General features: G+C 43.1%; 1 protein-coding gene across 1 annotated transcript in view; it reads left to right on the top strand.

The window, feature by feature from the left end:
* The window catches only part of LOC127644879 (NACHT, LRR and PYD domains-containing protein 3-like), a 178,077-nt gene that overhangs the window by 60,112 nt on the left and 103,560 nt on the right, over positions 1 to 14,405 (top strand). The window contains 1 exon segment of the mRNA XM_052128291.1: positions 11,875 to 12,048. Within this exon segment, the coding sequence (XP_051984251.1) occupies positions 11,875 to 12,048 (174 nt within the window).

Below are 14,405 nucleotides of genomic sequence, written 5' to 3'. Positions count from 1 at the left end.
ATTAATACACCCTCACGCATAAATAAGCACACAAGTGCATACAGACACGCACACATACACACGCAGACATGCAAACACAGATATGCAAGCACAGACACGACCAAACACACAGACACGTGCACACACACACACACACACATTTAGACACATACAGACACACACACACACACAAACATAGACAAATGCACACTCACACATACACAAACGCACTAATACACACTCACACACCACAAACAAACTCAAACACACACGCCCATACATACACCCTCACGCATACACACACAGACACACAATCACACACACACAAATATACACACACACACACAAACACAGACTCACACATACACACACACAGACTGACAGACACTCACACACATACACACAAACACAATAATACACACTCACACACACACACAAACCTATACACACAAAGACACGCACACACACCTACACATAAAGACACTCTCTCTCTCTCTCTCTCTCACACACACAGACACACTCTCACACTCAAAAATCAACTTTGAGATTTCATAAATTAGAGATTATAGAATTTCTGTAGAATCTTAAAATGTAAAATATAGTGATTTCAGTGAGATGTTTGTTTCTATCGGGAAGAAACGCAGGCTTGAGTGAAGTTTGAGATGCCATTTATTTGATAGATGTAAAACGGGAGGTGATGTCTCTCTCTTTGGCGTAGGCCCCGTCCGGCAGTCACAGGGAGTTGTACCCGGAACCGTCATGTCCTGCCGGAGATAGGAGGCAGGGGCGTGGAGCCTACCCCCCTGCGGGACAGGGCTCAACTTGTGGTGGTGGGGAGGTGGAGGTTGCAGTGTTAGCACACCGAAACAGCAATGTGATAGATTGTGAGCGGACTTATAAAGCATTGGCTTACGTGCGATTGGCTAGGAGTTACCCAGCTAATGATGTGATGATGTACAACTGCTGGTCTTCCCGCTAGAACTACGCTCCACTTCCATTTCTATTGGGAAGAGACACAGGCTTGAGTGAAGTTTGAGATGCCATTTATTTGATAGATGTGAAACGGGAGGTGATGTCTCTCTCTTTGGCGTAGGCCCTGTCCGGCAGTCCGAGGGAGTTGTACCCAGAACCGTCATGTCCTGCCGGAGATAGGAGGCAGGGGTGAGGAGCCTACCCCCAAAAAGAGAGAAAGTAGTATACTACCCCCAAAAGAGATGATCCAGTTTGGTACGAACCAGGTCTTGTGTTGGGCGTTCATTCTGGAGGAGGAATTAAGAGATGCGAGCGTTAGAATTTGACATGAAATTTAACATACCTCTGGCGTGGTTGTTTGAAGCCTTTGCGATGGGAAAGCATTTTTTTTTTCTTCGAGTTTGATTTCATCCCTGTGCATTTCCTCTTTGTCCTCGAGTGTGATTTTGGGCACTCCGTCGAGAGCCCCTGGTTGAGCAGAATCTTTGCTTTAGGCCGGCATTGATGTGCAGTGTCTTTGTTGAAAGATAAACGACATTTGATATGAAAACCCTCCGGCGAAGGAAAAGTTGTTTGAGGCATCTTTGCCGAGGGGGACAACATGTGTAGAGCCACACGATAATGTCAACGTTGCGTGCAATCTCTTCGTTGAAGACATTTGATATGAAAACCCTCCGGCGAGGGAAAGTTGTTTTAGGTATCTTTGCCGAAGGGGACAACGTGTGTAGAGCCATACGATAATGGCGACGTTGCTTGCAGTCCCTTCATTGAAAGACATTTGGTATGAAAACCCTCCGGCAAGGGAAAAGTTGTTTGAGGTATCTTTGCCGAAGGGGACAACGTGTGTAGAGCCATACGATAATGGCGACGTTGCGTGCGGTCCCTTCGTTGAATGAAAACAACATTGATATGAAAACCTTCCGACGAGGGAAAAGTGGTTTGAGGTATCTTTGCCGAGAAGGTGAGCAACATGCGTAAAGCCATACGATTATGGTGACGTTGCGTGCACTCCCTTTGTTAAAAGAAAACATTTTGTATGAAAACCATCTGGCGAGGGAAAAGTTGTTTGAGGTATCTTTGCCGAAGGGGACAATGTGTGTAGAGCCATACGATAATGGCGATGTTGCGTGCAGTCCCTTCGTTGAAAGAAAACAACATTGATATGAAAACCCTCCGACGAGGGAAAGTTGTTTGATGGTTATCTTTGCCAGAGTGAACAGCATACATAACGCCATACGATAATGGCGATGTTGTCGTGCCATACCGTTGAAAGCCATCTCGTTATGGTGCGAGCTTCCGGCGAGGGCGGCTGGTTTGAGCAATACCTATGTGAACTGTGCTTGAGATTATGGGAGCCCGGCGAGGGGGGGACATAGTTATGTGCTGTCCTTGCGAACGGTGAGCTTGCTTGAATTGAATCATTGTGTAGGTAAGGATGAGCTGGGGAAGAGCCACCAACCACCACCAGATATGCATGAGAACTTATGGCTGATGGGGAGTTGAGCTTGTTTGATGATTTGGGTCAAGTTGACTATTTCAGGTACGATTGGGGAGAGCAGCGGCCGAGCATCTTCATTGTAGATTCCGGTATACCTCGAAGGGTGCCCGTCGAGCTGGTCTGTGGAACTCCTGCGAAGCGAGGGAAGGGGTCAGAAACTACGTTGAAAAACCAGGGAATGGACTTCCGGTTGGCGAGTGGAATGGAGTAGTGCTGTTTTTCTAGGCTCCGGCCACACAGCCTCTATTTTCACTATTACTCAGTCGGTTTAACCTTAACCTCACTAAAACTGCCTTTTAAACAGTAATTGGACAGTCCTAGCCAGCTAATATGTCTAAAATCGCCAAACAATCAAAGAAAGAACTTGCTTCACAGGACTCTGCTATCGACAATGCTACTTTAGCTAACATGCTAGCGGAGCTGCGGGCAGACTTGCTAACGAAGCCTGACTCACTGTCCGTCAGATTTGGAAACAAACTCGCTGCCATTGACGCCAAATTAGACGGTGTACAGACCACGGTCACTAACCATGAACAACGTATTTCCGACCTGGAATCTGGGCTGAACCACCTGCAGTCATTGGAATTTCAGCTACCCAACATGGCCGAGGTCAATGCTAAACTGAAAGCTAAAATAACTGACCTGGAGGGGAGAAGTAGACGGTGCAACGTGCGTCTCATTGGAGTACCCGAATCGGTTGAGGGAACAGACCAACAATATTTTTCTCTAATCTCCTGGTGGATATACTGGGCAAAGATGTGCTGACTTCTCCCCCGGAGCTTGATAGGGCTCATCGTGTGCTGAGACCCAAACCGGCAGAGGGGGGTAAACCCGGAGCCGTGATCATTTGCTTCCACAAATTTCAGACCAAAGATATGGTAATCCGTGCTGCCCGCAAGAAGCGAGACGACCTAAAATATGATGGCAAGTCAGTATACTTATACGATGATTACTGTCCCGAAGTGATGGACCAACGAGCTGAGTACAAAGAAGTCATGCATCAGCTGTTCACTCTCAAGCTCAAGCCTTCTCTACTGTATCCAGCGCGACTGTTCATCAAGGCCGACGACGGGGAGAGACGACGCCTCTCGTTGGTGAAGGAAGCCCAGCAGTTTTTGGCAGCATACCAGAAATCCGGTTCCTTGGTGGCGATTGGTGACTGATCCCTACAAGAGGCGATTTGCTATTCATGTTACTCTTGCTTGTTTTTTTTGTTTGTTTTTTGTTGCCCATTTTCTCTCTTGCTGGCACATGCTTTTCCCTACTTAAATGGACATAATTGCCTGGTAACCTAAGCTATACTATGTTCTTAGATGATCTGAGGGTTTACAGGTAGGCCTTTTTTTTCTGGATGATGTTTCGTTGATATATACTCTTGTTCAATTTCAATTTAACCTACACCTTTAATGTAGTCCTTGTTTGATTTAAGCATGACCATAGGCTATGCAACAGGTATATGGATGATGTGTAATGTGGATTATGCCGGGAGAGCAGGTCAGTGCGAGTTATGGTGTGGCTCGTAATGAAGCGTCTTCCTTTCTCTTGAAATGTAACAACTACTTAGCTCATTGCGTTGGCACAAAATGTTTAAAGAACAAAGAGAGAGAGAGGGGGAAAGAAGAGGAAAGAAGGAGAAAAATAATAATAATACTGTTTTGCTGTTCAGAGGTGTTTTGAAATAATATTAGTTAAATCACTTGTCACTCGACTGTGTGGAGGAGTGGGAGATTAATGGGGGAAGAGCTCCGGGAGAATTTTGATAAGTTGACCACATGTTTGTGTCTGGGGGGGAGGGAGGGAAGGGTGCACCTGTCTTTTCTCCTTTTATTTACAAATACCTGTTTTTTTTTTTTTGTTTTTTTTTCTCCAAGCATACTACTCATATATATTACGCTGTATAATCTTAACCTACTTTTGCCTCAATGGAAAGTAGACAAACAATGAATAACATTCGCCTCATATCATGGAATGTCAAGGGGGCAAATCAACCTACTAAAATAAATAAGATTATCTCTCACCTCCAAGATTTGAAAGGAGATATAGCATTTCTGCAGGAGACCCACTTACATAGTGGTGAGATCATGCGCATCAAAAGGAGTAGGTTCAGCCAAGTATATCATTCTAAATTTAGTGCAAGAGCCAGGGGTGCTGCCATTTTGATCCAAAATAATATTCCATTTGAAGCAGAGGAGGTTTTTGCGGACTTAAATGGCCGGTATGTTATTGTATCAGGGACACTCTGCCACATCAAAGTCATCCTAGCTAGCATCTATGCACCCAATTGGGATGATGAACAATTTATTTCAAAGATTTTTACTGTTATTCCTAATATTGAAACACACCATATTATCATTGGGGGAGATTTTAATTTTGTACAAAATGCTGATTTGGACAGATCTTCCCGTAGACCGCATTCCCTTACGAAGTCTGCCAAGCTACTAGCGTCTTTTGCAGAAGAGCTGGGTATGTCTGATCCATGGAGGCGTAAATTCCCTGAAAAAAAATCTTTTTCTTTCTTCTCACATGTCCACCGCACTTACTCTCGAATAGATTTTTTTCTTATAGATAACAGACTGCTTTCGAATGTTCTATCATGCGATTATCATAGCATTGTGATCTCAGACCATGCTCCCACGACACTAGACATAAACTTCCCCAACCACAACCGCTTTTTTAAACCATGGAGATTTAACTCAAATTGCTTGCCAATGACCCTCTGGTGGATTCTTTAAGATCAAGCATTGAACTATTCTTTGAAATGAATGACAAGCCAGACGTGACGAAGGGTACTTTATGGGAGTCCTTTAAGGCATATTTAAGAGGCCAGATAATTTCTTACGCAGCCCACCTCAGAAAAACTGCCATGTCCAGACAAACCGAGCTAGCACAAAAGATTCTGGAAATAGATGATAACTATGCAAATAACCCAGACCCCTCACTTTATAAGAAACACCTACAATATCAGACAGAGTTTAACCTTTTAACCTCAAACGATGCAGAAATGCAACTGCTTAAGTCGAGACAAAGAATTTTTGAGTCAGGGGACAAGGCTGGCAAACTCCTTGCTCAGCAAGCTAGAGCTGCAGCAGCATCTAGGTTCATTCCTAGTATCATATCTTCATCAGGTGCTACTACTACTGACCCAAAGCTTATTAATGAAACATTCTCCAAATTCTACTCTGATCTATATGCCTCCGATCGCCCTAACACCAGTTCAGCATGTGGGTTAAGCACTATTGAGTTCCCTAAAGTGGATCAGGGGCTAATAGAGAATTTAGCTGAGCCAATCTCCACAACTGAGATCATGGGGGTGATAACAACATTGCAGAGTGGGAAATCACCTGGTCCAGATGGATTCACAGTAGAATTCTATAAGAAATTTGCCCCACTCCTCTCTACAGCTTTACGTGACATGTATAATGAGGCCCTGTCACTTGGCCGACTTCCTCCAACCCTGACCAATGCCACAATTACTCTTCTACTAAAAAGGACAAAGATCCCTTACTTTGTAGCAGCTTCAGACCCATATCATTATTAAATGTGGACTACAAAATCCTTGCTAAGATTCTAGCCCTCCGTCTTCAGAAGGTTTTGCCAGGAATTATTTCAACAGATCAAACAGGCTTCATGCTGGGGAGGCACTCATTTCACAACACCAGGAGACTCCTAAACATTCTGAACATGCCCAGCTCCAGCACTCCTGAGATATTGGTGTCGCTGGATGCTGAGAAAGCCTTTGATAGGGTAGAGTGGGAGTTTCTTTTTGAGATGATGGATAGATTTGGTTTGGGTTCAGGTTTCATATCATGGGTAAAGTTGTTATATTCATCCCCAGTAGCATCTGTACAAACAAACAATGTGCTCTCACCCTCTTTTCAACTCCACCGCGGCACAAGACAAGGGTGTCCACTGTCCCCTTTACTGTTTGCCATAGCATTGAGCCTTTGGCTATCTGACTAAGATCTGAAGAAAACTTTGAGGGCATTTCATGTCAAGGTACAGTACACAAGCTTTCACTGTACGCGGATGACTTGCTTCTGTATGTGTCCAACCCTTCTACCTCTCTCCCTGTAATTTTAGAAATCTTAAAACAATTCGGCCAACTGTCAGGTTATAAACTAAATTTTGGAAAGAGTGAGTCATTCGCAATCAACAACCTAGTAGGAAAATTGCCAAACCATGTAGCCCCTTTTAAATGGGTGGACCAAGGTTTCAAATATTTGGGCATTTTCATCACCGGGTCCTTGGCAAACACTTTTAATAGCAATTTTGTACCTCTGCTTAAAAAAGTCGAGGACGACCTCAACAGATGGTCTACCCTGCCCTTCTCCTTAGCTGGTAGGGTTAACCTAATCAAAATGACCATCCTCCCAAAGTTTCTTTACCTATTCCAACACATCCCGGTACTTATCTCAAAGAAGTTTTTTGCTAAAGTAGATAAATTAATCTCTCATTTTCTTTGGGGAAATAAACCAAAAACATATTGCAGCTCCCTAAAAGGTCTGGGGGGCTAGCCCTCCCCAATTTTCTACATTACTACTGGGCTGCTAACATTCAAAAACTCCTATACTGGACAGTCGAAACCGCAGCCAATCAGCCAGCCTGGGTCCAAGTAGAATTTTCCTCCTCCAATCCCTCAATTACAGTCATGGTTATGCTCCCAACTTCCAATGTCAGCTACTGACATTAGCGTTAATCCCGTAGTCATTCAAACGCTTAAAATATGGATGCAATTCAGAAAGCATTTTGGCCTGAAGCATCCCTCCATCCATGCCCCAGTATCCCATAATCGTAGTTTCAAACCATCTATTATGGATTCTGCCTTCCAACTCTGGAGTGACAGAGGTATCACAGCTATTAAAGACCTTTATGACAATGGTACTTTCATGTCTTTCACCGACCTGTCAGTCAAATTTCAACTTCCATCTGCTCACCTCTTTCGTTTTTTTCAAATAAGGCATTTTGTACAAAGAATTTACCCTGATTTTCCAAATCTACCCCCAGAGACTTTGGTAGACACGCTTCTCAAAGTAAATCCCAATCAGAGAAGGGCTATTTCTTATATCTTTAAAGCCCTTGATTCCGCTTTCTCTAATTTTCCCCAAAAAACCAGAGATTTATGGGAGCAGGACTTGGGGCATATTGAGGAAGACCAATGGGACCAGATTCTGGAGTTAGTCCATATCTCTTCCATCTGTGCGCGGCACAGTCTGATTCAATGTAAACTAATAAATAGGACCTACTACACTAACCACAGATTGTCCAAGTTCTACCCCAATGTTGCAGATGCCTGTAATAGGTGCAACCAATCTCCGGCAGATCTCATCCATATGTTTTGGTCATGTCCAAAGCTAGCAGACTTTTGGTCTAAAATATTTGACACTCTTCACACGGCCTACCATTGTGTAACAAACCCGAATCCTCTGTCTGCCCTTTTTGGTATATCACATGGCAGCACTCTAACAACTGAAGCACAACACTCTTTGGCCTTCTGTACCCTGCTTGCTAGACGTCTGATCTTGCTTAACTGGAAGCAGGCCCTGCCTCCATCATATGACAGATGGATTAAGGAAGTCCTACATAATCTAAAACTTGAGAGGCTAAGGTTCTCTCTTAGAGGCTCCTTGAGGAGATTTGATAAAACTTGGAACCCCTTGCTTTCCATTATAGACTCCCTAGACATCATACCTGAGGAGTGAAATGTTTATGTCCTCTGGATCTACAGTGTAACTAACCACCTATTCAAGAGTTTTTTTTTTTTTTTTTTTTTACTATTATTTTATTTATCTACGTATTTATTTATATATATTGTGTTGTGTTTGTCTTCTTGGAGCAGGGGGCATCAAGGGATGGGATCCCATATAGGGGATTGGGATGGTGTAATGGGTGGGGGTGGAGTGCAGAGGGAAAAAATGAAAAAATGTGAGCACTGTTTCATATTTATCAGTACTGTTTAACATTGTGTACACTTTGTATGATTGGTGCTCAATAAAACATATTTGAAAAAAAAAAAAACCTGGGAATGTGTCTGGCTGGGATGCTGAAGTTACAGAAAATGCTCTGCCATGTCAGACGTCTCATAGGGGACATGATGTTTGAGGAGGGCCAGACTTTATTGATTGTAGTAAGGACTGCGGAATTGTCGCATGACTACAATGTGTTTGAGTTTCTGGAGGGAACCCATATGACGCTGGCCGTGATGATGGGTGTGGAATAAGAAAGGCCTATTTTAAATTTCTTTTGTAGATGTAGCTTGCTGTGTCATTGCGGAACGAGGCTGCAGTGGTTCTGGGAATGTATTTCCTATTTCTGAACTCAAACATATATTTGACCCCATATAGGGTAAAGAACCATTTCATTGGAGAGTAGAGAGGAAGGTTGTTTGCTGGACCATATGATGAAGTGCTGTACAAATGGTGAGGAAGGATTTGAAGCTTGGGTCTCGGTGTCATTTCTTTCTTCCCTCCGCTGAGCCGCATCGACACTGGGATTGTAGATCGAGAACATTTGTTAAATACATTCAATTATGAAATATCTAGCAATGGAATTAATTCCGAAGAGAGCGTCTGGAGCGTAGGAAGCTATATTGAAGAAAGCATAATTCTGGCCATTCCCCTGTGAACCATGGTCCTAGACGGCAACCCCTGAAGCCTATGGAGGGAGCCATGTCCGAGAATAGGGGCGTGTCATCTGGAGATTCTCGCCAGCCATCATCGATTGGTGGGTAGGAGAGGCTGTCTATGGAATGAGCTAGTGTGAGGAGGCGGAAAAATGGCGGAGTGGCCTTGAGGAATGATAAGCATGGCAAAATTGAGGTGGTCTAGTAGGGCTGGAGATTGCGTTAGGAGACCCAAACTTACCAGGGAATGACATAAAAATAGACCTGATCCTGTCATTTTTCTTTAGGGGGGAAGCTTGCATGGTTAGAGAATGTGTGTGATGTCTAGAATTCTAGAGACGTGGCTCATTGTGGGTTTTTTTTTTCTCTCTCGCTCTCTCCTCTCTCTTATTCCTCGAGCTGGAGCAAATACGGTGAGAAGAATAATGTCTAAGCTTCATGAGAGTTTAGTTGTTGGCTGTAAAAGGAACATAAGAGTCTTCATGTACTCCCGGCACAGAGCCCTGAAGATGCAGAGGTGTGCCCCGAAACATTCAAAAATGTGTGCATGTTTGTGCAAATCATCTTGCACAAGACTGCTTTGTGAATGTGTGTTGATATGAATCGGGATCTTCAAGAATGTGATTCTCGAGCATGGATCAGTTCCGGCTGTTCATGTCCCACCTTTACGACCTGAAGATGCAGTATCGCACTTTATATTTTGTGAATATTTGCCAATCTCCTTCCGAATGTGCTTGATAGCTGATTCGACGGCTGATGTGCCAAGTTACCATTGTCTCTGACATATTCCGGAGACCAGATACACGCACGCCTAAACATGTATGGCTGAATTCCGGCATTTACGCTGTCAATCATATTGGTTCTGATTAGCTGTTGCTGTAGTGGTCTGACCACGATGAGTGAATTATTTGTGAAGACATGCCAACGAATTTCTGCTCTTTGATAATGCCTGAATGATAATAAAATGGAAGTATGCCATGAGATGGGAATTACTCGCTGTATGACCTGATCATAGCGAAATGCCTTACGCTGGTGGTAGATAATCTGATGAATAGGGGAAGCAGTGCGGAGCCTACCGCTCGGTGTCAGAGGCGCGCTGCAACAGTGGTGCTAGCGATGAGAACATGGAAGTACGTCTGGAGTAAGAAGATGTTGCGTTTTATGGATCGCATAAATGTACCCTTGGAGGCACTCTGGGAAACTCATTGAATGTTGTACCGAACGAAGTAAATTCTTTCGCAAGGCTTGGTGAAGGCTATATTAACCCGTTGATACGTATTTGTTTGCACTCGGGAGTGACAATCACTCTGCTTACGTTTAATATATTTGCATTCTGATATCTGCATGGATGGATATGCGATTAATGTTAACGGATTATATGTCTTTTCGAAGGTCGAAGTGTTCAACGTTGATATCCGATCTCTGTTACATGATAGCAGTCCTCCAGAAACAGCAATTTGTTTATTTGTGCCGGAAGTGCGGATGACAACATGCAATATCAAAAACGGGACTTCATACCTTATTATGAAGTCGCGATCGCCAGATGAATCCAGTTCAGCCTACTTGGGTCAATTGTCCGTGACAGAGTTAATTCTATAATATCCAGTAGCACTTGTACGTAATTACAAATCTTGATATGTTCTCCATTGTTTACATGAGATCTCACCTGGAAGAATTACACTTCGTCGTTCTTCGACAAACTATGCAATCTGAGCAGCATTCCTGTTGTAAAACTGTATATTGTCTTTATATATGAAGTCTTCTAAACAGAATGAGCCCATCTCAAAGTCCAAACCTTTTTTTTTTTTTTTGAGATTGTAGTTTTTTGCTTTAAAATAACAACATGTATTAATTCTGAAACTTGAGAAGTGAAGCCCAAAAAGGCTTCTTTCAAAAGATACTACAACTGTGTCCATACTCCAGGGGGGCCAGTAGATACAACCATTTAAGTTGGGTATGTAATTTGCATGGTTTGTGCCTGAGCCGATGATTTTGCAGGATTCGCGGGGTGCTCCTTTCGCGCCGGGTCGTGCAATGCGATTGAGAGAGATCTCCTGAGTGAATGAGATATGGGTGAAGATCCGGGTTTGATGTTGAGATGAAGTGACGACGTCATTGGAAAGGGAAGGCGGGCTTCCAGAGATGGAGAGGTTGAAACGCCTCTAGTTGCAGTGTTAGCACACCGAACAGCAATTTGATAGATTGTGAGCAGACTTATAAAGCATTGGCTTACGTGCGATTGGCTAGGAATTACCCAGCTAATGATGTGATGATGTACACCTGCTGGTCTTCCCGCTAGAACTATGCTCCACTTCCATGTCTATTGTTTTGTTTGTTTATTAATATTATTTTGTCATTGACTGTTTCTCACTGTCCTGTTTCATGTTTATTCAAATGTTATTGAACTCATTCTGTCAATCATCAGATGTGTTTGAACTGACAAGAATGACAGTGACTTCATTTAAATACTCACACTGCAGATCTGTACCAGTGAACATAGTACCTGTTTAAACTGGATAATAAGATGCAGTTTACACAATTACACCAGAGAATTGATATTGAATTGTATAATTGAATTGTATAAGTGGAAAAGTCAACTTCTACTCACCTCACTGAACTGCTGTCATGTTTCATCTTAATGTTCATGAACCTTCATTCCCACCAGCTGATCATTGCACATCCATTTGCTCTTGTTTTGTTTCTATCTGAGGGGTGTGAGTTTCAGAGCGATGCTGACAGCTGTACTGAGACACCTTCACTAAAACTGATAGTTTAACACATTGTTATCTTGTCATTTCTCTCTCAGACTGAGTGACTGTATTCTGACAGAGAAAAGTTGTTCATCACTGGCCTCAGTTCTCAGTTCAAACTCCTCAAGTCTGATTGAACTGAACATGAGTCACAATAAACTGCAGGATTCAGGAGTGAAACTGCTCTCTGCTGGACTGAAGAATACAAACTGTAAACTGGAGAAACTAGAGTGAGTTATATTATCAAATTACACACACACACACACGCATGTTGTGTTTCCATGTTTTATGGGGACTTTCCATAGACATAATGGTTTTTATACTGTACAAACTTTATATTCTATCCCCTAAACCTAACCCTACCCCTAAACCTAACCCTCACAGAAAACTTTCTGCATTTTTACATTTTCAAAAAACATAATTTAGTATGATTTATAAGCTGTTTTCCTCATGGGGACCGACAAAATGTCCCCACAAGGTCAAAACTTTCGGGTTTTACTATCCTTATGGGGACATTTGGTCCCCACAAAGTGATAAATACACGCTCACACAAACACACTAATACACACTCACACACCACTCTCAAACACACACCAACAGACACACACTCACACACTCACATACACACTCACACACGCAGACATATACACAACAAGACACGCACACACACAGACAGACACACACACACACACACAGGCACGCACACACACACACACAGACATGCACACACAAACACACAGACAAACTCATACACACACACACACACACACACACACACACACACTCTCTCTCTCACAAACACACACAGAGACACACACACTCACAGACATAAACAGACACGTACACAGACAGACACATGCACACTTACATTTACATACACACACACACTGACAGACATTCACACACACACACTCAAACACACACCACATACACCGACAGACACACGCACTCACATACATACAACCTCACACATACATACACACACACACACACACACAGACATACAAACATGCATACATACACACAGACACACACATACAAACATACATACACACACTCTCTCTCACACACACACACACACACACACACACACTCACTCACTCACTGTCACCCAGACATACACTCACTCACTGACTCTCACACACACACTCAGACACACACAAACATACTCTCACTCCCTGACACACACACACACTCGCATACATACACCATCATGCATACACACACACACACACACACACACACACACACACACACATACAAACTCACACACCAAATACATCGACAGACACATACTCTCACACGCACATACACACTCACATGCATACACCCTCATGCATACACACACACACACACACACACACACACATACACACACACACACACACACACACACACACATACAAACTCACACACCAAATACATCGACAGACACACACACTCACAGGTACTCACACATACTGACAGACAAACACTCTCACACACACACTCACACTCTCACACAGACTGACACAGACTCACTCATTCACACACAGACACACACTCACTCACTGACTATCACACACACTCTCTCACACACACACATACACCCTCATGCATAGACACACACACACACAAACTCACACACCAAATACATCGACAGACACACACTCTCACACACACTCTCACACACACAAACACACACTCACACACACTGACAGACAAACAAACACACTCACACACCTGTGCACACTCACAGACACACACAGACACGCACACACAAACACACATGTTGTGTTTCCATGTTTTATGGGGACTTTCCATAGACATAATGGTTTTTATACTGTACAAACTTTATATTCTATCCCCTAAACCTAACCCTACCCCTAAACCTAACCCTCACAGAAAACTTTCTGCATTTTTACATTTTCAAAAAACATAATTTAGTATGATTTATAAGCTGTTTTCCTCATGGGGACCGACAAAATGTCCCCACAAGGTCAAACATTTCGGGTTTTACTATCCTTATGGGGACATTTGGTCCCCACAAAGTGATAAATACACGCTCACACAGACAAACTCATACACACACACACTCTCTCTCTCACAAACACACACACAGACACACTTATTTCACACACACAGAGACACGCACACTCAGACATAAACAGACACGTACACAGACAGACACATGCACACTTACATTTACATACACACACTGACAGACATTCACACACACACACACACTCAAACACACACCACATACACCGACAGACACACACACTCACATACATACAACCTCACACATACATACACACACACACACACACAGACATACAAACATACACACAGACACACACATACAAACATACATACACACACTCTCACACACACACACACACACACTGACAGAGACTCACAAACACACTCACTCACACACACAAACAAACTCGAACACACACAAACACAGATACACACACACACACACACACACACACACACACTGACAGAGACTCACAAACACACTCACTCACATGCACAAACAAACTCGAACACACACACACACAATCATACTGTGTGTTACATGTGCACAAAAACATGGCATTGC

Source organism: Xyrauchen texanus, chromosome 6 (genome assembly GCF_025860055.1).
Source record: "Xyrauchen texanus isolate HMW12.3.18 chromosome 6, RBS_HiC_50CHRs, whole genome shotgun sequence".
Taxonomy (NCBI): Eukaryota; Metazoa; Chordata; class Actinopteri; order Cypriniformes; family Catostomidae; genus Xyrauchen; species Xyrauchen texanus.
Note: the sequence above shows the minus strand (reverse complement) of the source record. Positions and strands in the feature narration are given on the sequence as shown.